The 26,197-nt window shown below is 40.1% G+C and overlaps 1 protein-coding gene across 2 annotated transcripts in view; it reads left to right on the top strand.

Annotated features, from left to right (window-relative positions):
- The first annotated feature begins 805 nt into the window (after window positions 1–805).
- The window catches only part of LOC112691841 (BMP-binding endothelial regulator protein), an 80,510-nt gene continuing 55,118 nt past the window's right edge, over window positions 806–26,197 (top strand). The window contains exons 1-2 of one of the 2 annotated variants that reach the window (XM_025566254.1): window positions 806–957; window positions 22,151–22,243. In XM_025566254.1, the coding sequence (XP_025422039.1) occupies window positions 22,165–22,243 (79 nt within the window). In that variant the 5' untranslated portion in view covers window positions 806–957; window positions 22,151–22,164. Of the gene's footprint in view, window positions 958–6,557; window positions 6,663–22,150; window positions 22,244–26,197 lie in introns of those variants that run through there. The other variant, XM_025566255.1, reaches the window with a different exon arrangement.

The following is a 26,197-nucleotide window of genomic DNA, read 5'->3' as shown; positions in this document are numbered from 1 at the left end:
CTGACGGCGGTCGCGCGGCGGGAGGGGGGGAAAAAACCGCGGGGAAAGCGCGAAACCGGCGGCCGGGTGACGCGCACGCGCGCGACCGTCGCGCCGATTGCACGTGCGATCGGGCGCGCGCCGCCGCCGCCGGCACGACCCACTGCGGCCGGGCCGGGCGCGCGTACCGTAGTGCGTCGTGTACAGCAGTGCGCGCCACAACGCCGGACCGGATATAACGACGACGACACGTTATAGTTACCCGTCAGTCCGATTCCGCGACGACGCACGTGCGGTTATCCCGGTGACGATCTACGACGATCGTTGTTGGCCGATCAATCGTTTTTTATTCGGCGGGCCCAGATAAAAAAAAAGTAATTTTTTTCGGGTTTTTTTTGTTTTTTTTTGTTTTTCGCTTTCTTTCGTTCGCCGTTTCGCGTCGTAACAGCACTTATACCGACACTCGAAACCCGCGAACGTAGCAACGTTTTTTTTTTTTTTTGTATCATCACAATAATAGTACAATACTATATTAGTGGTCCGTGTACCCGGGATCGGGAGAAAAGAAAACGACTGATCGAACGCGTTTCGTAGACGATTTTTTTGTTTTTTTCCGATCAAATTGTTTTTTATTTTTTTTATTTTTCACCAATTGCGCGAAGACGTTTTATAAATATTTTATTTTATTATTATTATTATAATCTGTGTTTTTTTTTAACGATTTGTTCAAACGATTACTGTAATTTTTTTTTTTTTTTTTTTTTCGACCGTTTAAATAAAAACATTTTTTAACCGCTTAAAAATATATTTTACCAGTGTTCGTGTGTATTTATTTTCTTTCGTCTATTCAAACATTTTTTGATTCGCAATCGACCGTAAAGTTTATTTTAACTGTAATAATTGATTTTCGCTTCATTAGTACCTACACGTTAAAATATCCTTTATCCGGAGAAGAGATTTCGCAACAATCCGCACAAGGTAAGAATGATTCATCGATTAAGTGTTTTTTTTCGCGACCAATAATTTTTGACACGTATCCGTTTTTAATCCTATCATAATATTAATAGTACGATAACGGCTGCTGTAATCCGATAATACATTTTAATTTTTGACAATCTAATTGGGGAACATTTAAATCCGGGACTTTTCGTGCAACAATTCGCCATCGTTCCATATATTTATTAGTACATTTATATTAGTGTATCAGTTATTGCGAAGAAAACTCGTTTCAGTATTAATAATTGTTATTGCAGTCAGCGCGTGGCTATGAGAAATATAAGACTGCAGTCATAAATCGAAAGCCAAACAAATTTAATAGATAAACTTTGGGAAATCTCGCATTTGATATCGAGTCGGCCGTACATAATCGATAAAGCGCACTCGTTAATCATTTTAGAAATTCCAATTACTTATACCGCGTGATTTATGACGGTCAAAGTACCGACGAGTGTTTTGTAATTGAAAAAAATGATATAGCTTCCTTCCTAAAGTTTCCTTCGAATCCGGACGCCGTTCGCCGGCACAAAGATATTCCCCGGTCGAATCGTTGCACGGCATACTAAACACGTACATCACTAAAATTATTATTGTTTAAATGTGCGGGGAAAAATGAATTTATTTCTCCAAAGTACGACATACACATTTGAACATATCATACGAAGTGCATTCAATACAATTCTACATTGTCGGTGGTGTCCCGTACGCATGAGATAAAAATAAAAAAAAATTTAAGGACTGCAAAGTACATATGGTCCCAATCTCAATGACCGATTCGAAAGCTATTCGAATACCGGTTCAATGTGCCGTCTCGGACGCGGAAAACAATTAAACGACCTTTTATCATTTTTAGAACGAAATAGTTTCTTTAAAAAATTTTATATCGACAATTTATACTGTCGACAATATTTCATACGACACTCAACTGTGCAGTGGATACCGGATCAAGCGTGTTTTCGTTCGTGTAAAATATTCCACTCGAATACGCTGCATATTTGTTTTGACTAACGTAATTCTATGAACTATTTAACATAGGTATAAATATGTAACCTTTATTTGTTCAATTGTTTCCAATGCGTTTCTAGAGTTCATTGGTTATATTTTTTCGAACGAAATACGATGATTAATCGAAATCGATAAGTTTTTTTTTTTATTATTAATTTAATTTTTGCCTTAAGAAAAATAAATGATTTAATCAATACCGGCCACAGCAAACACACAAGACAATAAATTAATTTCGAAATGTTTCAGAAAAAAGTCATAGTTCTAATTGTTTTATAATTTGCGTAAAAAAAGAGTCTATAGAAAAACCAGATTCAATAATTTGTACGTGTTTAACTATTGTTATTATAGGCTGCAATACCTGTATAGATGTGAAACTATTTGTGCATTGGTAGAAGTAGATATATCTATTAATTGGCTTTAACCTCAAGTCGCATTTAAATACAATAGACCGCGTTTATTAGAGACATGTGTAGTTTTTAGGAAATTAATTACAAACACCAGGTGTGCAGAAATAATAGTTTGGAAGCATTAAAAAACCGATAAATACTTAAAAAATCAATATCTATTAGAAGGGTGTGCGTTCGTGGGAAAATTGGGAGTCTGTCACGATTCGAACGTTTTAACTTGGGTTCGCTAAAAAGACGATTTTCCAATGAAATAATTATTGTTTCGCGTACCCACGGTCGTATTAGAGATACACCGGGGAATAATAATATCGGTGCAATACGAGGCGTGTGCAATATTATCAGCAGATTCCGAATGCCGATACGAAAAACAACGGCGTAATCGATACGTATTTCAATGGTCTCGTTTGTCGCACGAGATTTTCATCATTGCACGGTTAGCGCTCCGATCATCCAATCGTCATCCCGACGGGATGGGAAAAACTGTGCATTACATACAATAACGATTATAATATACCGTACAACGCGTCGTACGACTAATAGTAGTACTGCGTCGATCATAGACCGATAACGAATAACCGCCACCGCGTTTATGTAAGACACGATCGTCACGCGCGACGTGCGGACGACGGTGTGTGTCGGCGGTAGTAACCCTTTCGATTATTTTTTTTGTTTTCGCTGCGCGCGCGAATGCGGCGAAAACCCGACGCGGACGAACGTGTAAAACGGCACGCGGTGTTCGCTCGCGGCCGAGGATTAAGAGGATCGGCGGATTTTTCGCGTACAATAGCTGCGGCGGATATCGGTGCGCGCGGTAGCCCGCGAAAAATAAACGGTATACGCACGTACGGGTTCGAGTGCTGCGAGACCAACTTTTTCACAAAAACAATACCACCCCCGAACGAACGGTCGAAATACCCGGCGGGGTGTGTACCGACCGCGATGTCCCTGTATTGTTGTTGTATCCCGTCGGAGGTGGATTCGCGCGTTCTCCTCTGCACGAACACTGGGTTTCACGTGTGCAGCCCCGTGTTAATCGTTTTTCGTCTTGTACGTTCGTCAAACGGATTTCACGGGTAACGAAACCGTTCACTATGTTTTATATCCAATTGTCGTACGATCACTATCGGCCGTGAACAGTTTACTTGACGAGCTACCAACGCGTCAGGTATTCCACGCCCTTCCTCTGTATATTGTACACGGTAATCGTGACAACACCGTTGTTCACGCGACGAGACCGCGATGTCGGAGACGGAATATCGGTTTCGACGACGTGCTTGCAATAAACAGTCAACTCGCGTACGTAAATTTTACCGATGAAACGTATTAGTTATTAGTTATATTAGTTGCAAGTTGCAGTTATATTAGTTGTATTAATCGCCCTTCCGCGGCGACACCGGCGAAACGGTAATTCATCTGACAAAAAACAGTAGGTAGGTTCGACGGAGCGCCGTAAGGCGAGCGTATAATATTGTCGTGCAGACACATCGCAGTAATTAGGGCCCGAATTTTAGTGCACTTAAAAATCTTAAAACCGTATGCATTTATGCGTTAAAAATCTTTAAATACGCCGCTCGATATGTTTTTATTTGTTTTTAATAATATGCAAAAATATGCTCTTACCCAACACAAATGCATTAAAATATATTTTATTCATTTTGCTTCCATAAATATTAATGCGACTCAATTAGATAAACATAGTATCTCAAGTACAGATATAAATTTATAACATTAATTTAAAGCAAATATTTACACATGTATTCAACAAATAAAACAAATACTTTAGTAAGGAATAACAATAAAAAAATAAAAATGTATTGAATCTTTTTATACCATTTATTTAGTTAATATTTATGAAGTATAAATATTGTAATTTAATAAAAATAAACTATTAAAAAATATAATTTAGTTATTAATAAAAACATTATATGATATTTACTTTTTATAAAAATAATAGATAATTATTTATTTTTCTACATGTTCATATTTGTTTTATCACTTACTATATGTTTATAAATACTTAACGATTATTTACTGATACTAGCCACAGAGCAAACAGTGAAGTTTTCCGGAAGCCATGATTCATTGTTTTTTCTGATGTAATTAATCCGATTTGTTTTAACACTTGAATTCCTTTATTTTTGCGATACAATTAAGAATTTTAGATTTTGTAATAGCAGCTTTGTCACCATGTACATTTGATAAATAATAATATAGTTTCTTAATATGCTTAAACATGCCGAATCATTCAAATACGTCGTCATCCCTAAAATGTGCATTTATATGCAAGATAAATTTTTTTCCTGCGCAGTTATCTGTTACACGAATCGTCCACGTTTTTCACTCCTATCGAACTCCATACGCTCATCACAAGCATGCAATATTCATGGATACGAACCCGGAGTCCAGTAATAGTGTACCGGGTGCATTTATGGTCGAACCGCGTATCCATACGGTTTGCGTAATACCATTTCATAGCAATAGCCGTATACTATTATAACGCAGACCGTCCGCGGGATTTGATATCTATACGATATTTATTGCACATTATGTTGCCGTGCGGTTATCGTGCAAAGTTCACGACGGTCGCTGACACCGTCTCCGGTGCACGTCGTCGGCGGGATTCACGATCGGTTAGGTGATCCCGGTTATCCTTGTTATTTATCTCGGTTGTTTCCAAAGGGGTTGGCCCGTCTTGCGCATCGTACCGACACAATTGTCTATGCATTTATGTATTTATGTATTTTATTTATCGGGGCGGTCGACGCCCAGCCCTTGAGTGATGTAAATATTATACGTAACGCTCAGACGTGCACTCAGACGCGGTCCGCGATCCAAATTTTATTACGCTCAACATATATTTGTGTGTACACGAATAACGTCTGGCGCGGAACATCGCAAGACGTTGTTGACGACGACAGGTGAAGAGGTTTGGCGATTTTTATTCTCGTTAGATTGAAACGACACGCGGTTGCATTCTTTCCGGAAACCCGTTAGAGAAAACGTTCTACCCGAAACGGTGTATTTGGAGTGAATATAGATTATTTTTTTTTTATTCCGCGTTTGTTCATTTGGTAAATTTCAAATAACGTTAAAAAACCGTTCCACTCGGCATACAGGGAATGCAATATTTTTGCATTGCGCTGCTTAAATAAGTAACGGTCTATGCCTATGAACTTATTTTGTAGCATATCGTTCAAGCACAGATAATCGGGTGAGGATTTCCTAGTTTATTTATGGTATCCGGTCGAGAGAAGTAGTTTTGAGTGACATAAGTGTGTCCTGTTTTGTGTTAAGACGATGCGCGGGTTTACGGAAAGTTATTTGTGGAAAATAATTTTAGCTGATTTAAGAGTAAAGTTGTGGATTGTACAAACAATAACGATAGTAACACACACATATATCTATATATATATATGAAGGAAAACACAACTAGTATAATACAATAATGCGAACGTGTCATGTGTATGGATGTTATTCGCCAAATAAAAAAAAAAAAAAAAAACAAAAAATAGCAAACCGAAAACAGATATTTCTCAATGTTATTTCTACATTTTATACTTGTGTGTACTTAAATTCTTACTCCGATTCTCTCAGTTTTCACGACAATATAAAATAACGTTGGTTCAAACATTATTATGATCGCATACGTTCAATTTTTCCTGACACCCGTTGAAGGTTTACGAATTTTTATTCAAATACCTGTATGAGTATTTTGTTTGGACGGGATTCTTAACCTATGTTTAATACAGACGTGACGTAAAGCTTATCGTAAGATAATGATTTCCCAGTAAGATCGACCGGTATATTCTTTACATTTTTCTTTGGTGAAAATGTACCTGTTGCAAACGGCGTCATACTAAAGATTAGGAAATTAAGAAGTAATAGAACTCGTATCAGGTGATTCGGTGGTTGGAAAAAATTAGCACGATCGCGGGCCCGTTGGTTTCTTTTTTTGGAAATTAAACGGACATCGCACGACAGACGCGTAAACTTCGCCGTTTGAAATAACGTTCGCGATCGGTTCGGATCGTTACACGTATTCGAAAAACGACGTGACCGGTTCGCGGCATTTACGATCGTGTACAGACGACAAAAGCACGACGATGACGCGGACGCTTGAGCAGGAACGCGCACAGGATGTTTTCCTCAACGGGACATTCGCGTCCGAGAAAATCCCTCTAAGTCGTCGGGACGTTGCGTCAATGGCACCCGATTCGACCGCCGTCGGCGGCGGATGATGTCCTCTCTGGAGCGATTCGCAACGACGGCCCACAGGTATGATCATACCCGCTCCGATCGGATGGACCCTGTTTTCAAATAGTTATTATTAATGTTTTTTACATGGTTGTTGTTCATATATATATAATATGATAATACCATTGTACCACACCGCTAAATCTGGTACTGGATTTCCATCATCCGAAGTTTTATATAATTATTCTTAAAACCGTGTGAAAATCGTATGGGTATGATTCACGATTGGCACAGAGGTCTTCAATGAACCCAACAAAATTAATTTCGACTTAAATGAAATATTAATAATTACCTATTAGTTAGAAAATGTATCAATAAACTGGTACAAAATATTTTATTAAAAAGAAAGTGGAATATGATGCGACCATAACTTTCTCACGGTTAACATTTTATCCACAATTTTATATTATTTCTTTGACAATGGGTCCAATAGTGTTCAAAAATTTTCAGGGGCTTTTGGTGGCAGCGATCAGAATTCCGACTATATTTCGCGTTTTAGACATATAAACTTTTATATAATTTGTGTATACTTAATGTCGCGCATTCTGTCGAGGCTCTAAAATGTTTTTTGAGTTTTGGATCGCGCTATTGCCATGCTGTATGTGGAAAAAAAGTCTCAACTTTAGTGGATAGATCATCTTGGTTTTTTAAATAAAATCAACGCATTACGTACAATGTGTTTTTGAGGAGATAAACTTATCAGAAAATGAATGCCAATAATAATGAGTAATTACTATTTATGTATACGCCAACAGTGACTATATAATATAATATCACTATTCATTGGATGACGGTAACTAGCTAAAAATAATTTTTGTATTCAATGAATTATTCTTATCACACATATTTTATGTATAATTTGCCGTTTTTTAAAATTCCTAGAACCATGATGTGAATCTTTAAATTCGATTTTTATACACTTGATTTCGAAAACAAAAATAATCATACTTTTAGCTTCATATTTGAAGTGTGTCTAGCAGTACTGGATGGACGTTTTTGAGACCAATCGATTTATCTTTATAAACACTTGATACAAATAATTACAAATATAGTCAGCTTTATAGAGTTAGTTTACACTAGGCAATGTACAAAAAATGCTATTGGATATTATCATTGCTCACAGCTGGTTTCTAAGACGAACGTGTGTGTGTGTGTGTGTGTGTGAGATGTGATATGCTCTAAGTATTTTAGTTTACATAGTCATAGTGGTATTGCCGATGGACGTTTTTAAAGGCATTGGAATCGTCATCGATGTACGCGTTTCTGGTAACAGCTCTACAAAATCGAATATATACAATATGTGCGTTTAATAATATCGACGAAGCGTTTTATGATTTTTTTTTTTTGTATGTCCATTTCGAATTATAGTTTATTGTTATTACACGTGTGTATACCACCGCGAGAACATCGCGCTGTCCGTATGCAAAGCGATTGTGACGAATAGTGCGTGTGTTTGTTTGGGTTCGAACGTGTGTGAAACAAGACGAGCATAATTCATTAATCGACGACGAAACCAAATCGTATACATACGTACCATTCGAGTGTTCTTTGTTTCACACGCCGAGTGTCAGTCAATCGACACACGTTGATTATAAAAATAATTATTATTATTGTTTTTATTATTATTATTGTTTTATGTGTGTACAATATATGTTGGGATAACCGTTGACACGTGGGTGACGAACAATGAACGCTGTCTAAACGATCATTTATTTTTTCCCATCGGGTAACTGAAAGTAATTGGAACAAAGAAAAAAAAGGAAATGATAAATCTCTTCTAACTCCTATTTTGTACCCCATCGCAACAGCAGTCTTCGGATACCACGATGCGGTAGTTAAAATTACTCAAGCTCGGCGACTACGACCAATCGTTTAACTGAAAAAAAGAAGAATAACCCTAGTTCGATAACTAGCGTACGGCAGTGAAATATGTTTTCCTTTTTCTTCCGGGTCTCGATACTAATTTATTGTAATAACATTATTAAGTGTTTTACACGATCTGATATGCACGTACGTATCACAACTATATATGATCCGACACGAAAAATATAATACATAAGAATTTTGTAGCGGAGACGATAAACGGTAAAGCAGCTATGAAATAATGTCGCAATAATAATTCGTGGATCTTGGAAAATTTAATTTCATTTAAATGGGTTGTTGGGCTACTCGCGCTATTGCACCGAGCGCAATCGGACTCGATTTTTACAAGTTTTCGTTCTGAACACGTTCCGTGTGATTTTTGTAAATCTTTATACCGTAGACATCCCATAGTTTTCGCGTTCCGGTCGCAAACTGCGACGAACGGAAGGAAAACCGTATAATTATTGAAGTGACAACTGCTCCGACAACGTCGTGTGAATAATTTGCATACGACCGCGGATTCGAATCGTCTTCCGATTGTATCGCAGTTGTTGACATTCTGTGGTTCAAATCGACTACATGTTTAATAAAATTGTGATTTTCGGCGGGTTCGTACGTTCGACGGCGTTTCTCGCGGCATTCGAAATCGTGATTATTGACGTAAATTATTTTCTACGAGCGAAAAATACAAGGATGTAATGCTGCGGAAAAAATGGAAATCACAAGATCGTCGAATAACGTTTTCGGTCGTCCAAATCGTGTTAAGATTTTACACGTTACTTCGGGTGCGCGGTCGATGCGCGTATGATATATTGTACAAATCACCTACCGTTTTTCAACGGAGAAAAAAACAATTTACCACGGAATCCCTCTGGAAATTTTCGCCGGCGGCAGAAACGGCGTCGAAAATAACCGCTAGCCCATTCGTCTTCGTTGCGCCTTATAATCGTAATATTCTAATATTATTTAACCGTATATCGTACGCTCTCGGAAAAATCATGAACATTTGAAAAACAGCGGTCGGTCAATAACGCGGTGCGGTTTTCCGCGTTTTCTAGGACAGCCACAAATTGTTTAACTTGTTAAATTATTTATTTATAATTTATTAAATTAAACAAATTGTTTATTAATATTGATGTTTGTCCGAGTCGACGCCGAAATCCGTTTTCGATCTCGTACACCCGAAATGGTGGAAACCGTCGAGCACGGTTCTGTTCAATATTTTTTTGGTCAAGCGATCCGGAACGTATCGTGATAATGTCGTGGGCGATACGAAGTCACTGGGTAGACGTTACAGAGACAAGCGGTGTTATTGAAAAACAGTGGTAATACCATTACGAAAGCAATTCCGAGGAAGCTGTACAAAAATTAAAATTAAAATTGAATCACCTACTCGAGATGTTTTAGAAAGAAGATAAGAACAAGGCAGTCGGAATAATCTTGTACGAAAATGTCAGTTTATATCTACAAGTAAAACGTCGCCAAGTCTATTAAGAGAACGTTTAAACGAAACCGTAACTCGTACGAAGAATTTTTTTGTTTTTCGCTGCAAAATATTGTTCAGTTATCGTATTGTAATGGGATGTCGCGTGCAGTTTCTCGTGCATATTACCGCCCGGTAAACAGTCGACTGCAGAAGACGAACGAATGTGCGGAGAAGACAGCATCGCGAAACCCATAAATAGATTGACGGTTCGTTCGACTGGCCGTAGACGAAACCGTATTTTTTTCAATTCGAACTTTGTCGACGAAATCTCGAAAACGGTTTTTGGTTTCGCCTCGCAGACGAATCGAACGAACGCATTGCACCGTCGCGCGGGATTCAATTCAGATACGGTTTTTATCACTGTTCGAACGAACGAAACTATAATGTGTACGGCTATTATTTTATCGCGTTCACACGAATACTTCCGACGTCCGTAATCGGTCCGCGCATCTAATGCATCACCACAATGCATTGGAGATAATTGAATACGTAGGTAACATGATAATCATTATTATTGTAATTATAAATTTTTTTTTATAACCGTGATTATGATTACGATTGTTTAACGTGGACGCGATTGAAATTGTATACGAAAATAACGTTGTAGATTAGCCGAGAGTATTAACGATTATCTTGGTCTGCTATGCACGTATATCGGTTAGAGCAAATTATGATAGATACGTAGACGTATGCAATAGTTATTTCTGCTTTAATTCGTATAGAAAGAAGTCGACGATCTGTTTAACATTATGGTTTAGAAAAATTGCACGCGCAAAGTTTTAACGGGCGATAAGAACGCGCCGTGCAATGCGGTTTTTATTACGTTTATTTGTTTTAATGCGTTCACGAAAACCGATGTCGATCGGAGTACGGAGCACTCTCCGCGGGCTTGAATAATAACACCGATCGGGTTGAACGATTCCGGTGCACATTACTGCGCTATCGATTTTTTCCGTTATCCGTTTTAAGATTTCAAACAAATCCCGTCCGCGTCTGCGTGCGCAACAGTAACGTCGGAATAGGTCGCATGCAGTTTTTCATCATCGGGAACAATATTGTGTTCGATTTCTATCGATCACGTCGAAAACTACGACGACCGTATCGCACTGATCTGAAACGCGACGCGTACGGTCGAAACGTAATCCGCCCTGTCGAGAAAGAATGCCGTAAGTTTCCTACATGCCGTTTTGAGTAAAATTCATTTTAATGTTTTTTTTTTTTATTTTGTAAAATCATCGGTTGTTCTGATTTCACAAATATAATATTTTTCATAGTAAAATACATGATTTCTATTGGTAGAACACCTGTGTATAATACACGGATACGCGCGTATTATTCAGTTGTTTTTTTTTTTTTCACGGAGTCGATCAGTCGTCCGCGCGGCCAGTAGTTGCGCGCCGGTGTTGGTGTACGTCACGCGATCACCGATTGTTAGATTAACTATCGGTTCTATTTATAACGCGGACATTTGAGGTCGCCAAAGGCCGCGCGCGATCGCGTGCTCAGCTCGTATATTAGTGCGTTTTTAACTTTCTGAAGCTATCGCGTCGCGTCGGGCGTTTTTCGATTTTCGAGGACGTTTGTACCCTCTCGTTGTTAGTTTTTCCCCGTTCGTTTTCGGAAGGAAACCGAGAGAGCGTAGTGTGACCACCGAACGAATCCGGACGTCGAACACATCCTTGGCGCGGTGCGCAGACGTCGCGGTCCGAGATGCGTTCACGGCCCGTTGCACGTCGACCGCGATTGGAAACAATAAATAACACGTATTTACGCGGTCGGACGCGCGTGTACGCCATGTTTTTCCGAGCAAATCAAACGCCGTTTACGCGCACGTGCACCATAATCATCGGTCGATTACAGCTCTCCGGACGGAACGGCATAAGGAAGAGTAGAAAAAAATAAAAATAGAAAAAACAGCCGTTTCGTAATACAATGATGTACGTATCGCGTGCAACGTATATTACATATTACTTTAGCAGCAATACTTTTCGCCCGGAACGTTACTCGGCCGCACGTCGAGCCCTGTACCGTTATCGTTATCGCGCAGGCACATTATTTAACGGACGTCGTTTGAACGCGACGGTCGCGACAATCGTATTTAACAAATTCGTTCTCCACCACGTATTTGTCGTACCCATTACGTTGCGATACGCGTTTCGACACTTGCCGCGAGTCCGAAGCGAAAACCGTCGCCCTAACACCGATTATCCGAATTATTACAGGGTGTCGTGAACGTTTTTCCCGTCGACCAGTCGTCGACTACGTTCACGTTAAACATTTCGGACCGCGATTGTCTTCGGACCACGCGTATCCATATCGTGCGCGACGTGCAAGTAGCGGTAAAAAAAACCGTTTTCTCTTACCCTCCGCACGCGCGCACTCCGAAACGACGGCACATGCGGTATACGCGGTCGGACCAGATATACCAAACATGTACCATTCAACACACGGATTATTACGAATAATGAACCGATCGCTTGCGTCCGGAGTTGTGTGCCTAAACGCAACAGGCGAAAACAGTCCGAATCTCTTATTTCAACGGTAACGCCGTCGTCCGGAAGTGTACGCGAGAAACTAGTCGGGAGAAACATTACGGCCTACACGAATGCAAAACCGTTTCGTACGCGCAAACTCGCGTATTCGTAACAGCCGTCCGAGCCGCACAGCGTTTTAAATATGTTACGTAAACGTATTTCAGTGTTTACGCACGTGTTATTGTTGTACGTGTATGCACGCGGTGGATGCGCGTAATATATGCGCGTATTATATAAATAATATATTATTATTATTATTATTATTATTGTAAACGGGTCGGCGCTGCGTTATTGTTTATCCGTATCGAGAGTAAAGGTAATAATTAATGAAACGTTTTCCATTAGCTCAGAATTCCCTGTGTGTACACGTTTTTTTAATTCGCTCGGTAAACTCCCGAGTATTATAATAACGATAATGATGTATATGTGTAGTTCCGCGCGCAACAGGACGCTCGTAAAGTCGATGGGTGGTCAGCTCGTATAATATACTGCTGCGATATTAGCGCACTTTTTCTCCGCTTTCGGCGCGGACCTCGTGCGACCGGCCGCACTGCAAACGAATACCGGACGAAAACGTCATACAATATTATTTCGTCTTACAACTTATATGTAATACGTATATAAATGCACGTTTGTGATGTAAAAATATATATTTATGAACGATAATTTAGTCGTAAAAAAAAATATATATATATATACACAAATAGACACAAGTTTGTATTAATTAATGTTGCACGTTGGCAATTAGTTATTTTCGGTAAAATCGAAACGTTTTTCTCTCGGTCCGGCCAAAAAATATTATACACACAGTAAAAAAGTACTGCAGATTTCGTCGGAAATGATATATATTTATCACACGACGACAGATTTTTGATATTAATTGGTCTCATCAAAATTTAGTACCACTTCGATTATTCGATTATTTTTAAAATATATTTATGATAATAATGTACTCGAGTGAAAAAAAAATTATTATTTAATCAACCAAACGGATTTTTTATTTTTTTGTCATCATTATTAATATTGCACAGTCATTATACGTATCGTTGATGAGACGAAACACTATTTCGTCCGCGTAATTTATAAACAGAAATGTTAATCCTGACTGATGCTCTTGAAGCTATGCCTTTAGGAATTATCCCACACGCACCGAATTCCTATACAAAACCAAAAATAACCAACTCGAACACAGTTATTCGAACAATGTGCATTAAATCACTCGATTGTTTCTTACCTTTTGAGCGTGGGGAGATCGAAGCTTGGACGTGTATAACTTTGAATTTGACTGCGTTTCGCGAAGTCGCGTGTACCGTTCTGGCAAAACGATCGTTCGTGCGAAAGGTCAACGATTTTTCGACGCACAATTCGAACGAACAGTTTAATGAACGTGCACTGTCCAATAATTAGTTCAAACGATGTTTTCGGACGGTAGCGTGAAATGTGTTAGATGAAGAAAAAAAAATTTAACGACAAAAACTTGGCGAAAAATATTGGGTAAAAACAAATAGCGAGTACGCGCGCACCGGTATAACCGAGGAAAACGACGAAACTAATAGATGTTTTTCGTATTAGGTCATTATGCATTCCGATTGAATGTTCGCTTTTTTATTTCGCGTACAGATTCGAATTGGCCACCGACAATTTTCGTCGACGTAAAACAGCGTTACGGACACGACGTAGTTGCGCAACGGTAAACAGAAACCAGACCCTGGGGAAACGGATATTTAGAGTAGCAGAGATGGTAGAAACAATTGCGATAGTAAAAAGAGTAAAAATGTATCGATCCTTTGCCATCTTGGCGAATTGACACTCGGGTGTTCCGCATGGAACGGACAATATATTTGAATGACCGCACGGTTGGCCAGAAGGTAAATCTGAATTAAAAATACATTCGAGGGATGGTTATTGATAGCTCGTCCGCATGAAATACGCCCCGGGTGCGTGTGGGTCGGCAATGGTTTTCGCGGAAAAAGCCGTTCCGAGGGCACGACCAGAATTTATTTCCGGAGACGGAGGAGGCGTTTGTAGATTTGAAAGCAATTCGATTTCGCGAGATGTTCGGCCGTCGGAACGGGGTAAGGTTAGGTTAGGTTTATGAGAGTAATATGTTCAAGACTGGTCGAATATTGTTTGTACGTAAGGCGCGTAACTGAGAAATAATGTGAACTCGTATTGAACGTTAACTTCGAGGTGTGGTCACAACCTGCCTATAGTCTCCGTAATCGCGTTACATAGTTGCGAACAGCTTGGGCGACGAGTGGGCAATATCGTTGGATCGAGTTAGCCACTGCGGCCGCGCCGTCGTCGAATCGATAGAACAGTTTTTCGCCGCGACGTCATCGTCATTGTTATTTATCATATCAGTCGTAAACACGCGCACAAGTGAAGATTTTTAGTGCTCCCATTTCCACAACGCGTTCGCCGCCATTCATTATTTTATTGTCGACAGCGGCAACTGCTTTTTTCTCGACTCGGGGCGGGTGAGAGTACATTATCATTGTTATTTTTATTATTATGTACACACTTTTACATGCGTATAAAGTAATATAAATATAAAATAATGCGTGTGTTTGAGTGAGAGCGCCCGCGCGCGCGTGCGCGACAGTTGATCTCTCGGCCATCGCACATAAAAAAAAAAAAAAAGGATTTTTTGCGATTTTTTTTCTCTTTCCTGCTCCTCCCCTACTACAGCCCATCCCCCGATCGTCGTCGTCGCTCGCCCGGTTTCTCTCTCCGCAGCCGTCGACCGACGACATAAACCGTTTTGCGCCGAGAGTAAAAACCGTTCGCAGACTGCGAAACGTTATACTGTTTGGTGAGCGCGCGCGGAAGGACGGAGAACGTTGTTGTGCGCGAACAAACGGAGAGGGACGAGACGGGAAAAATTAAAATAAAACCGCATAAATCATTATGCGCAGGCCGTCGCGCGACCGGAGGTTTTATTTGTCTTAAGTACGAACGCACACACACGCGTGCGTACGAACGGTGTGTGCGTATATTTATTGTTTTATATACGTTATTATGGCCACGAATCAAAATGTAAAAATCCCTCCGGACGGGTTTTACGAGCAACTGCACCGCCCCGCGACCGACTCGCCCGACGTCTCGGAACTGACCCATCCGAGTTGCGACTTTTTAAGTGTCGTCCGCTTTATCATTACGATTATGGTTGTTATCGTTATTATTTTTATTCTAATAAGCGATTATTGTTTTCATGAATTTTTATTTTTATCATTATCATTATTACAACTATTATTATTATTATTGTTTTCATGTACCGCGATCGCAACGGTCCTTTTTTCCTTTCTCGCAACCCACTCCCGTCGCCCAGACTTAATACGTATTGCCACGCTCCATCGTCGGCACGTCCGCGCGGTGCGATTTTTCATTTCAATCGCTTACGCTGCAAGCATCGTCATACAAACGGTGTGCCATACGCACCGTATTAAAATGTATAGAATGTTGTACGTGGATGGACACAAGTTTTCTCGAACAATTATCGTTTTCAAACATCACAGCGTTACGATGTTTAGAAAGTTGGATTACGGATTACGGACGCCGGTGAAATTAAGCCTTCGAATATAATTGTTGGCCTCCAGTCGGTATTCACATCCCCATCGGTCATTATACATTTACGCCACCTTTTTTTAGCACCACGAAACGAATGGTCCCAAGTTTGTCCGTATAGAACTGCGCGCGCACAAGCTCGTACCGTCGGCACGTTTCTGCAGGGTGGTCCCGTTGTAATAGAGGAAAAAAAAACCAGTGGGTGGTCAACAATGCGATATTAGCGCGTTTCCCCACCTCCGCGTCGGCCGATCTGACGAGCGCACACAAACGTTTATCGAGAAAACTCGAGATGGCGTCTTCTCGGTATTGCGGCGGCCCGTCGAAAAAACTTTATTTTCGTTCTCTTCCTCGTCTATAGGTATATTGTTCGTTATATCGCATTGTATAACTTGCACGCGTCATCGAGATATTATCGTTTTTTTTTTTTTTCTTCATTTTGCTCATAACACGCGAACAACACATACGTGTATCGGTTCGAAAAAATCTACGACCCGATACTAACCTATTTTGCGTTTTCGCTGCGCGCGCGCGCGCGACGTCGGTCCGTTTGCGAAACGGACGGAGTTATCGTTTTCTCTTGCTCCGGTGTGTTACACACTTAGAACGCGACAGTTCTGTGTCTTGGACCGCATCGAAACCGACTGAATCTTCCACGAACGGTCGACGGGTTAAGAATGGCGTAGACCGGAAGGGCGAAAACAGCCGGATGAAAAAAAAAAAAAAACGTCTGTCTTTCAAACTTTGAACGCAGCACACAGACGTCCATGGTTCCAGTGCGCTCGCGAAGAAAGCCGTCGTAATATTTCGCGTCGCTGGCGAAATCGACTTTTACGCGACGCATAGAACACGTTATGCAGGTTTTATTCTAACTAGCGGTACGACCCGAATCGGGCAGTGGGAAAAATCAAAAGAGCAGTTGACTCTATGAACTTGGGCACTTTACAAAAATATCATTTTCCTTATCGAACGAAATGAAATGTTACTGAGTATTTGAAATTCGTGTGATTTATAAATGCAACCTAGTACCACCTAATAAGTAATTATTATGTAACTTTACAATCTTTGCTACTTCGATGATTGATTAATCTATGAAATTTAAATTGAAACAGTGGTATACGTAAAGATCCGTATTTTTTTTAATAGTTTACCACCACGCGATGGTCAAAATTCTAAAATATCAATATACTCGGAAGGGGCAAGTATTGTAATCCAAATAAATGTCATAAAACAAACTTTTCGGTGTGTTTGGGCAGTAGGTATAAATCCTTAGAACAAGCCACGATGAAGGATGTTGTAATAATACCGGTGAATTTTCTGAACCCGCGTCCGAATGGAAACCTCCCGCGGTCTTGTATTGCCGAACGATAACCGCTGCGCTACGGTGATAGGAGTTTTGCGTCTTCGAATTGTCAGACGTACGCGCGTATGCCTTCGTTGTACATGAGAGTCCGTACGTTTGTCGCGGTATACGTCCATGGCCCTGCAGTAGATTGCGAACGTTGTACGTTTATGTGTTTTGTCGCTTTTGAGGCGAACCGATCGCTAAACCGCCGTATGACTAGACGCTGTCATACTATGTGATGAACGTGAAGCAGCACACTGTTTGGCGCGATCGGGTCGAACTTCGTTAGGAATACGAATATAAAAATAAAAATCCTGCGTAAAGATTACCGAAACTTGTAACGCTCGTTTTCCCGCATACGAGAATAAATCACTTCGTCTTGGTGCGGTTGAATTGACGACTGATCGAGACGAACATAAACGATCGCCGTGCAGTGACGTGTTCGTGGTGACGCGTTCAGGTTTGATAAATCATTGTTTCGTTAACGAATCCCGTGAAAAAAACGTAACAAGTAAATTGTGTCGGTTTCATTCGACAAAAGCGATGGATCCAAACTATATGTTATACGCTTGGTTTTTTTTTTTTCTTCGCCAAAAGTTTGATTTATTTATTTATTTTTTTCGTCTCTTGGATAAATAAACGTTATACACAGCAAAATAGGATTCTGTACACTTACCGATCGTATTCAGAATAATCGTTTGTAAACAACGAAAAATAGAAAAAAATCACCAGCAAACGATGGCTCGAAAACGCGCGAACGGTTGTCATTAGGCCCCGCGCAACGTTTTATAATATGCGATTTATTGTTTCGCATTATGCCCAAGCGGTTAATGTTTTACGTTCCGCAGACGGAAATATTCCAATTCGTTATCAGCGTTGTCGTATTATTATAACGTTTCAGACGTAGTCCTAAAAAATATAGCCATTTGCGTGTTTGTGTTATTTGTGATCACTCGCGTATTTAGTCGCAAAACATCGGCAAAAAAAAATGCGCGCCAAACGATTGGACGGACGTGTAGGTGTTGCGTGCGGCCGTGACACGATTAGAAAAAAAAAAAGTAATCTCCGATTAAAAAAGAATCAAACTGCACTCGGTGGCGATAATAATGTTATTGTCGGCGTGAGAATTCGATCCGACGTCATATTCAAATGTATTTATTTTTTTTCTATTTCTTTTCCGGGCACCGAAGTCGTACATCAGAACGTTTTTCAATATTTTTTTCCCGTCTGTAAGGACACCGGGAATCGGTTTACGTTAGATTGTTTCTAAATTCAAGGATGTCGAGGACTAGTAGTGGACAAACTTAACGGGTCCGCGGACGCATTATTATAATTTTTGATAAAAAAAAAAAAATCGTTTACCACGCTTACGTCCTTTTATTCCAGAACTTATGAGCTAAGAGAGAACAACAACCGTTGTTCGGTGTGTACACATATCCTCCGATTATTCGATGCACACGTTCGTTGCAGTCACTTGTGTACCATCGACTTTCAAGACTTGCCAATGTTCGCCGTTGCACCCGAGTAGCCGTCGGTGTGTACGGTGCGCGATTGGAAAACGCACCCATCATACTATAATAATAATTGCTCGTGTTTCATTGCGTGTACGTGTTGTAGAAAATAAAAATCTATTCTTTGTACATCGTCGTATATGGGTTCTTCTAATTTTCGTGTACCAGAAAAACGATTCGTGCGTGCGTTTCGACGCGATGTGCACAGAATCGCTTATTTGCATATTTTACCATAGTTAATTTCGAATACGAATATCTTATAACTAGAGCGTTGGCTCTATACATATATCTGCTTGTGCAATGAAATACCGGTTAAATGAATTCCGTTCGAATCACAATGTACAACGACCACGGCGACTTAATAATAAGCGATTTGTTTTTTTTTTTTTTTTTTTCATTTCTTCGTTCTAATGCGGCGACCTAGCCGAACAACCGTCGTCGTATTATTACGTCGAGTATATTATATTTTATGTATTATAATAGTAATAATAATAATACAACGTATTACTCGAACGGCGGCACCGCCCGACGCGCATATCACCATAATTAACGAATATTTATCATTGATATTATTACTATTATTATTATTGTTGTAATTATTTATGCGAAAAACTGAAAATTAGTTTTGGAATAAAAAACCGTTTTTTGTACGTATACACAACAATACATCATCGTATGCGGTCATCGATCATCGTCGCCCCAGACGAATTTCTCAGTCGTCGGACGAACACAATATGTTAGATTATTCATGAACACAGCGAACGATCCGCGAAAGCATCCTCGTTCCCACATTATATCACAATAACAAAAACTTTGCGTTCGATCGGGAAATCATCCGACGCTGTGTGTGTGTATATTTGCGACGCAGTGCAGAAGCGCATGCATGGCTGTGTGGTGAATTGATTTATTTTGTTTATTCGAACGAAAATTTCGGAAACAAGACCAAGTTGTTGCCGAACGTAGAACATGTTTACGCGATTGAAACGCTGTTCGTTTAATCTGTATATAGTCCGATATTCCGTACAACTTATTTTTACAAAAAAAAAAAAAAAAAAAACCATTTGACCGCGTCGTAACCGCGCGCGTGGAACCCATCCATCGTTTCCGCTGTATTTATATTCGTTTGTTGTGTTCTCCATTTCATTTTATCATTTCCATACCTACTTACTTAAACGGTGTACCCACGCGTTGTTCGACCGTTGACATGTTAATTAGCCGAAGACCGTTCGTTTTTTTTTTTTTTTATATTATATTTCAATTACGTAATGAACGAGATTATTATTTTTAATCTATAAACATTTAACTCGGCTGATGCATATCTTAACGTCACGGGTAGACATAAAAACGTCCGTACGAATCGTTGTTCGCGCCATATAATGGTTGGTAAAAAGTTACAATATTCATGGCCGAGAACTAATTAGACCAGTTTTTGATTTATGACCATCGACGGAATCGTTTAAATATTTTACTAGAAGATCCAGTAGTTTAGCGATTTTGCGCTTAACGCAATGCGAAATGTTTACGCGCAATGAAATATTGTACGGTTTATTCCCGACCAACAAGGCCGTTGTTAAAGCTTTATTATACGTTACGCCCCTGGAAAATCAATTAAATGTTTTTATGTTGGTATAAATAATAATAATAAATAACAGTTTACCATATAAGTTTCATTCGAAATCGAATTAAATACCAATACATCAATTCATCAATATTTTCAATGTATATTCTTTGACGTATTATATTCATATTTATTATATATTTATTATGTCTATACGTGTCACGTTCAAAGAAGGTAATGATTATTTAGCTTTCGTATTAGGTACGATTAAACGGTTGATGTATTACCTAAATTCAACAGGTATATACGTAACGTATTATATATTCACTCAATAGCCGAAGATTTATTTTTACAAATATATACCTTTGCTTTCGATAAGAAATAACAGACGTATGAAATTCGACAGCCAAGGCGGGTATGATAAATTTTATTTTTTTGAAAAAATTTCGTGTTCGTCGAGCCAAACATCGAAACTTGAATATTTTGTCCAATTATGAGATGATGGGTTTTGCGTGTTCAGTTCGGTCGGTCCATCCTTTCGCGAACATCATTTTTATTTTCATAAACGTGACTAATACGGGCTACAACAGCTGCGGAATAAAACTTTTGTTGACATCGTAGTGTAGTGCAGTCTGATCACGGTGAATACGAATATCAGTTGAATGTATTAGCGGACGAAGTTGAACTCGACAGCTTTGAACTTGAAGGGAAAACGATTGCGGGAACCGAATTGGGAAATCGAGCGTAACTCGTTTCGGAATGGGAACGTTCGAAACGCACGCTTGGTACCTAGCCGACGGTGAAAGTTTCGATCGCATCGAGTCATGCGCAGTGGTACGGTTTTGGAGATTAACCCCGAACAAAGAAAAGCGACTTTCTTTTATGTAATTTATAAAGAGATATACGCGTTTTTCGGTCGCAACCAGATGGGTACAATAATACAGTAATTATTCTCGTGTGTTTAATACGCACTGTGTGTATTATTATTATTATTATTATTATTATTATTATGTTACATTGTGCTTGCGTTAATGTGTTATATTTATACGTATGCGTGTATTGTGTATAACACATAGGTACACGCGGTAGTTAAGCCATTATTCACGAAATCCGTTTCTCACAGTGGTGCGCGCGCGCGTCGAACAACGAAAATAATAGTGTTCACAAGTTCAACGTATCCTACTACTGCTCGCGCGGGAGTGTTGGGTTACGGTTTTGTATAACAAAAAAAAAAAATAAATAAATAAATAATTTTTAAACCGTTCCTCCATAGTCATAACATATAGCGACTGTTATGTGAAACGAAACGAGAATGAAAAAAAAACCACTCACCGTGTCAGCTAAAAAGCACTACCGTCACCGACGTTTTAATCTCCACCGGACCCCATGTCCTACCGCAGCTTCTCGGAACGTCGAAATACCAGACCCGTACCGTACAGGACAATCTCAATAATAATAATAATAATAATAATAATCTTAAAAATGCGAATCTAAACGAGTGATTCGCATTGTCGCGCGAAAGATTTTACGTACATGTACACGTGATTAGAAAGAGTTGCTTTGAACGCAGTAATACTATACATGCTCCGAGCGTGTTAGCATTAGCAGCGGTGTAATTGAATTCGTGTGGGTTTATTGCTTTCAGGTTGACCAGCCGCCATGGACCGCTGCCGAATAATTGCCGCCGCCGTCGTTTGGTTGCTGTTGCCGGTCGGGATGTTCGCCAATCAACTCAGAGGCAAGTTTTTTATTTTCATTTCATTTTTTTTTTTTTTTTCATACGTACATATTTGAATATAATACGACCGTGTGTATGTTTTTTTTGCGATATAAATTTCTCGGCGATAAGCGGTCTGCACGACGGAGGATTACGCCGACGATTATTCGCGTGTGCGTAAAAGAGCCGACTTGTCACCGCGCGGCGTTTCGGACAACACTTAAGTCTTAAAGACGACCGGGGGGAAAAAAAAAATAATAATAAATAAATGACTTAAAATGAATAATATCGCGTGTAATTGTTTACGCTTATGCGTGCCGCCGTATAAACGTATACACACTGTAGTGGACTACGCGCAGCTGATACGTTTTTGCGTGTTTGAACGCGTACGAATCTTATGTTCGGTTAGCTTTCGTCTGGAGACATTGCGTAGATAGTTCGATTTGTCTCCGAAACTGTTGCACACGACTATTTTATGCACGTATGTGAAAATTAGGCGATCCAAAAACAAAATGTCGAGTTGACAAGTGTGCTGGTTGTAAGGGATTGAGAGGGAGTGATGGAGGTGAAATATAAAAAACTGATTAGCGGACAAGGTTTCGACACGGTAGTATAAACTGTACCAAGGTCGTTCATCAGGGGAAAGGCATGTTCGTCTGGCTCTTCCGTGTCTATTATACATTATACATATTGTATTCATTTTGTTAGCACTTCATCTTGGACGAAACTCCACCGCGCGGGAGAACGAATTTCGGGAATCATAGATATTGATAATTATTACAGACCCATCGATAACGATCGCAGACAGCCACCGATCGCACTTGGATTATCGACGACGGACGCCTTTGCGTTGTACCGGGTCGTTAAACGTCGGTGGACCTGTAATGCTCGACTTGAGGGGGGACGCAGAAGGACAGAGCACTCCGACTGATTTTCAGAAGTTTTAGCGTCTCCCTACTATTTTTACGTTATAATTATTATTATTTTTTTTTTTTTATTTGAAATCAAAAAGATTACTGGGCCTCACTGAGAAAACTCGTGTGGAGGCCCCGGGTTATCAATTTAAAATATTCTAAATTAAATATTACATATCTAAAATATAGCATGAGAGATATAAGACAGAATGAAATACAAATATAATAATATTACCTATATGATATTAAATTATAAAATATAAATTGAATGGTTAAAATATTTTAAATTTTAATCGCATTATATTCATATTGGAGCCAATGGGAAATGTGTTTTTTAAAAGCAGGTAAAGGCATATTAGCTATATGGATAGGCATTAAATTATATATCTGAGTTCCCAAGAAATGGTATACTTATATAATTATATAATTATAATGACTTACAAACATTTTGGGGACTATCTTTTTTTTTAAAAAGTAATTTATTTAATTTTGCCGAGTCGAGCACTGCCAGCAATGAATCCGTACACGATGGCGATAACGGACGACGAAAACGCTTCGACGTAAACGACATTCGCCGACGGCAGTACTACTTCCGTCCGGTCGATCCGACGGAACGCGATGACGTATTACCGTTTCGCTCGAGCGCGCGCGCGGAGTGGCTTGTGTACGTTATCGAGACGACGAGTGAGCGATTACTCATCGGGGCGATGACGAGGCCGGAAAGTTTTGCGGAAAACCGAGTTTTAAAGATAAATCCCTTCCGTCGCGTTACGCGCACGGAAACTATTGTAAAACGCGTCGACGGGACGGTACTCACCGACGTAACGATCGTTCGCGTTTCGAGTGCACGTCGCTAGCGTACGTCACTAACGTACGTCACTAACGCACGGGCACTCGGTAAAAACCCTCACGGGTCCGCTTAGGCAAGGGCGTGCGCCAGGGCTTATTCTAAGGATTTTTACCTTCTGCCAAAACACACTGAAAATTTTATGAAATTTATTTCGATTATAATACTTAATTCCTCCCCAAATAAATTGTACATTGGTATTTTAGAATTTCGACCATCGCGTGGTAAAAAAAAGGAAAATTATATTTTTATAAGGTGTCCGTTAGAATTAGACCTGGCGTGCGTGAGTAGGACGATTGGTGCACTCGGGCACCCATCTTAGTTAGACGAGGCCCTATGACTTCAGTCGCGTAACAGCGAGGAACCCGTATTTCGATCGATATCGCCAATATAGAATGCGATCCGTTCTAAAATATTCGATAAAAAACGTTCGTAATAGTAATACTTCCTACATTTACTACGAAATATTCGTGCAAAAATTTCTTTTGATTACGTAACAAGTTACTATGTCTATAAATATACAAATCGTAAACAATTGAAGACATCTAAGCAAAACGTACAAGATTCAAGGAAAACGTGTTGATCGGGACCGACGTACCGCATAATATTAAAATTGAAGTTATGTTTATTTAATAATTCATACATTATAGTCAGATTAAATATACATGAACGTTTCGTTAAGATGGGACCCGAATGCATTGTAGGCACCTTCTCTAAAACATAAGTCTGCCCACGCTTATATGTACTTCAAAACTACCTCATGGTTATGAACTCTCGCGCTGTGATTGCTTTGTTTTGTGCTTTACGGTCGTCGAGCAACATCAGTTGCGATGTGCTAACCGAAAACGTTATTTTCAGTTATTTTTACGCGTTCAAATGTGATGTTGCGAACATGCGAGTTTCGAAACCCTTTACGTTTCGGTTTTTCGGACCGCACATTCAACAATTTTTCGCCCGATTTTATCAGTATCTCGATCGAATCCGCTTTGTACACCGTTCGGCGGAGGGTTCGCGACGTCCGCTCATGGTACCTTTGGGCTTAAACATTTTCTCGAAAACCCACAGTGTGTCGTCACATCCGAAAACGACGCCACGCGATGACTAACGCGTTGCGTATAATGTATCACATCGTTTTGTAAACGTAAAAATAACCGTTTTTTTTCCCTTCCGTTTGTTTTCTTCCGACGTTTGCGTCTCGCGTGCGCGCGTATCGCCCGGATGAATCATCATAGTAGCGGGACGAGACGACCACTTGTGACGATGACATCATTTGGCCGCGTGACACCGCACGTGGCACGTATCACTCCTCGCGAGTCGCGACCGTTTAGGAAAACATCCGAAACCCTTTGCCAACGGTGCGCGCGTGTATCGCAATAAACATTTATATCCCGTGCATTAACGCTGCTGCTGCTGTTAGGGATCGCGTCCGAGTCGAGCGTACGAGATTTCGCCACCTCATCGTCCCTCCCCTCCGTCGCGTCGCGTCCCGAAACACAAATATTTACCGCGGGTTCGTTCAACTCTCGAAAAACAATGTTTTATTTTTATTATCGCTCGCGCCGTACGCGTAAATATTATGTAAACCGAAACGCGTGCACGTGCCATATGGAAACGTCGAAAAATGTAGTCGAATACACCGATTTTCCCAACGCTTCCGTTGTCGTGATAATAATACTGTTCGGTGTGTCCACACGGGTGTCTGGAAAACAAAACATCGAAACCGACTGTTGCCGACGCGGAAAAATCTGCGCAACGCGACGATTGCGATCGACGGCCGTCGGACGAGTAGCCGCTGCGATTTTGTGCGCGATCCATATAAAAATCGCCAAAAGCAAAGTAAAACCTATAGCGGTGTGCGTCTGCGTACGTGTCGTTGCAATTTTCGTGCGGACTTAATGGGTAGACCGCACGGGAGCGACGTGAAATTTAACCGCAAAACGAACGTACGTTATTAACCCGTGGGCGGTTAGGAATGAGAAAAAATTAAATTCAAATCAAACGACCGAAAAACAAATACACTTCGCTAGCATGGAATACGCTTTGGCGTCAAACGTCCGATTAATTGCATTTCATCACGGCTGTTTAGAGTTGCAGTTGTTGTTTTATTACGGCGGTCAGATGTGTGTAATGCACATGTATATTAATTACATCATGATCGTCTCGTCTCGCGTCTTCTGTGTCTATAGTTTTTCCACACCATTGCGCCAAGTGCGT

Source organism: Sipha flava, unplaced genomic scaffold (genome assembly GCF_003268045.1).
Source record: "Sipha flava isolate LNK unplaced genomic scaffold, YSA_version1 67_pilon_pilon, whole genome shotgun sequence".
Taxonomy (NCBI): Eukaryota; Metazoa; Arthropoda; class Insecta; order Hemiptera; family Aphididae; genus Sipha; species Sipha flava.
The sequence above is the reverse complement of the archived record's forward strand: the minus strand, read 5'-3'. Positions and strand labels throughout refer to the sequence as shown.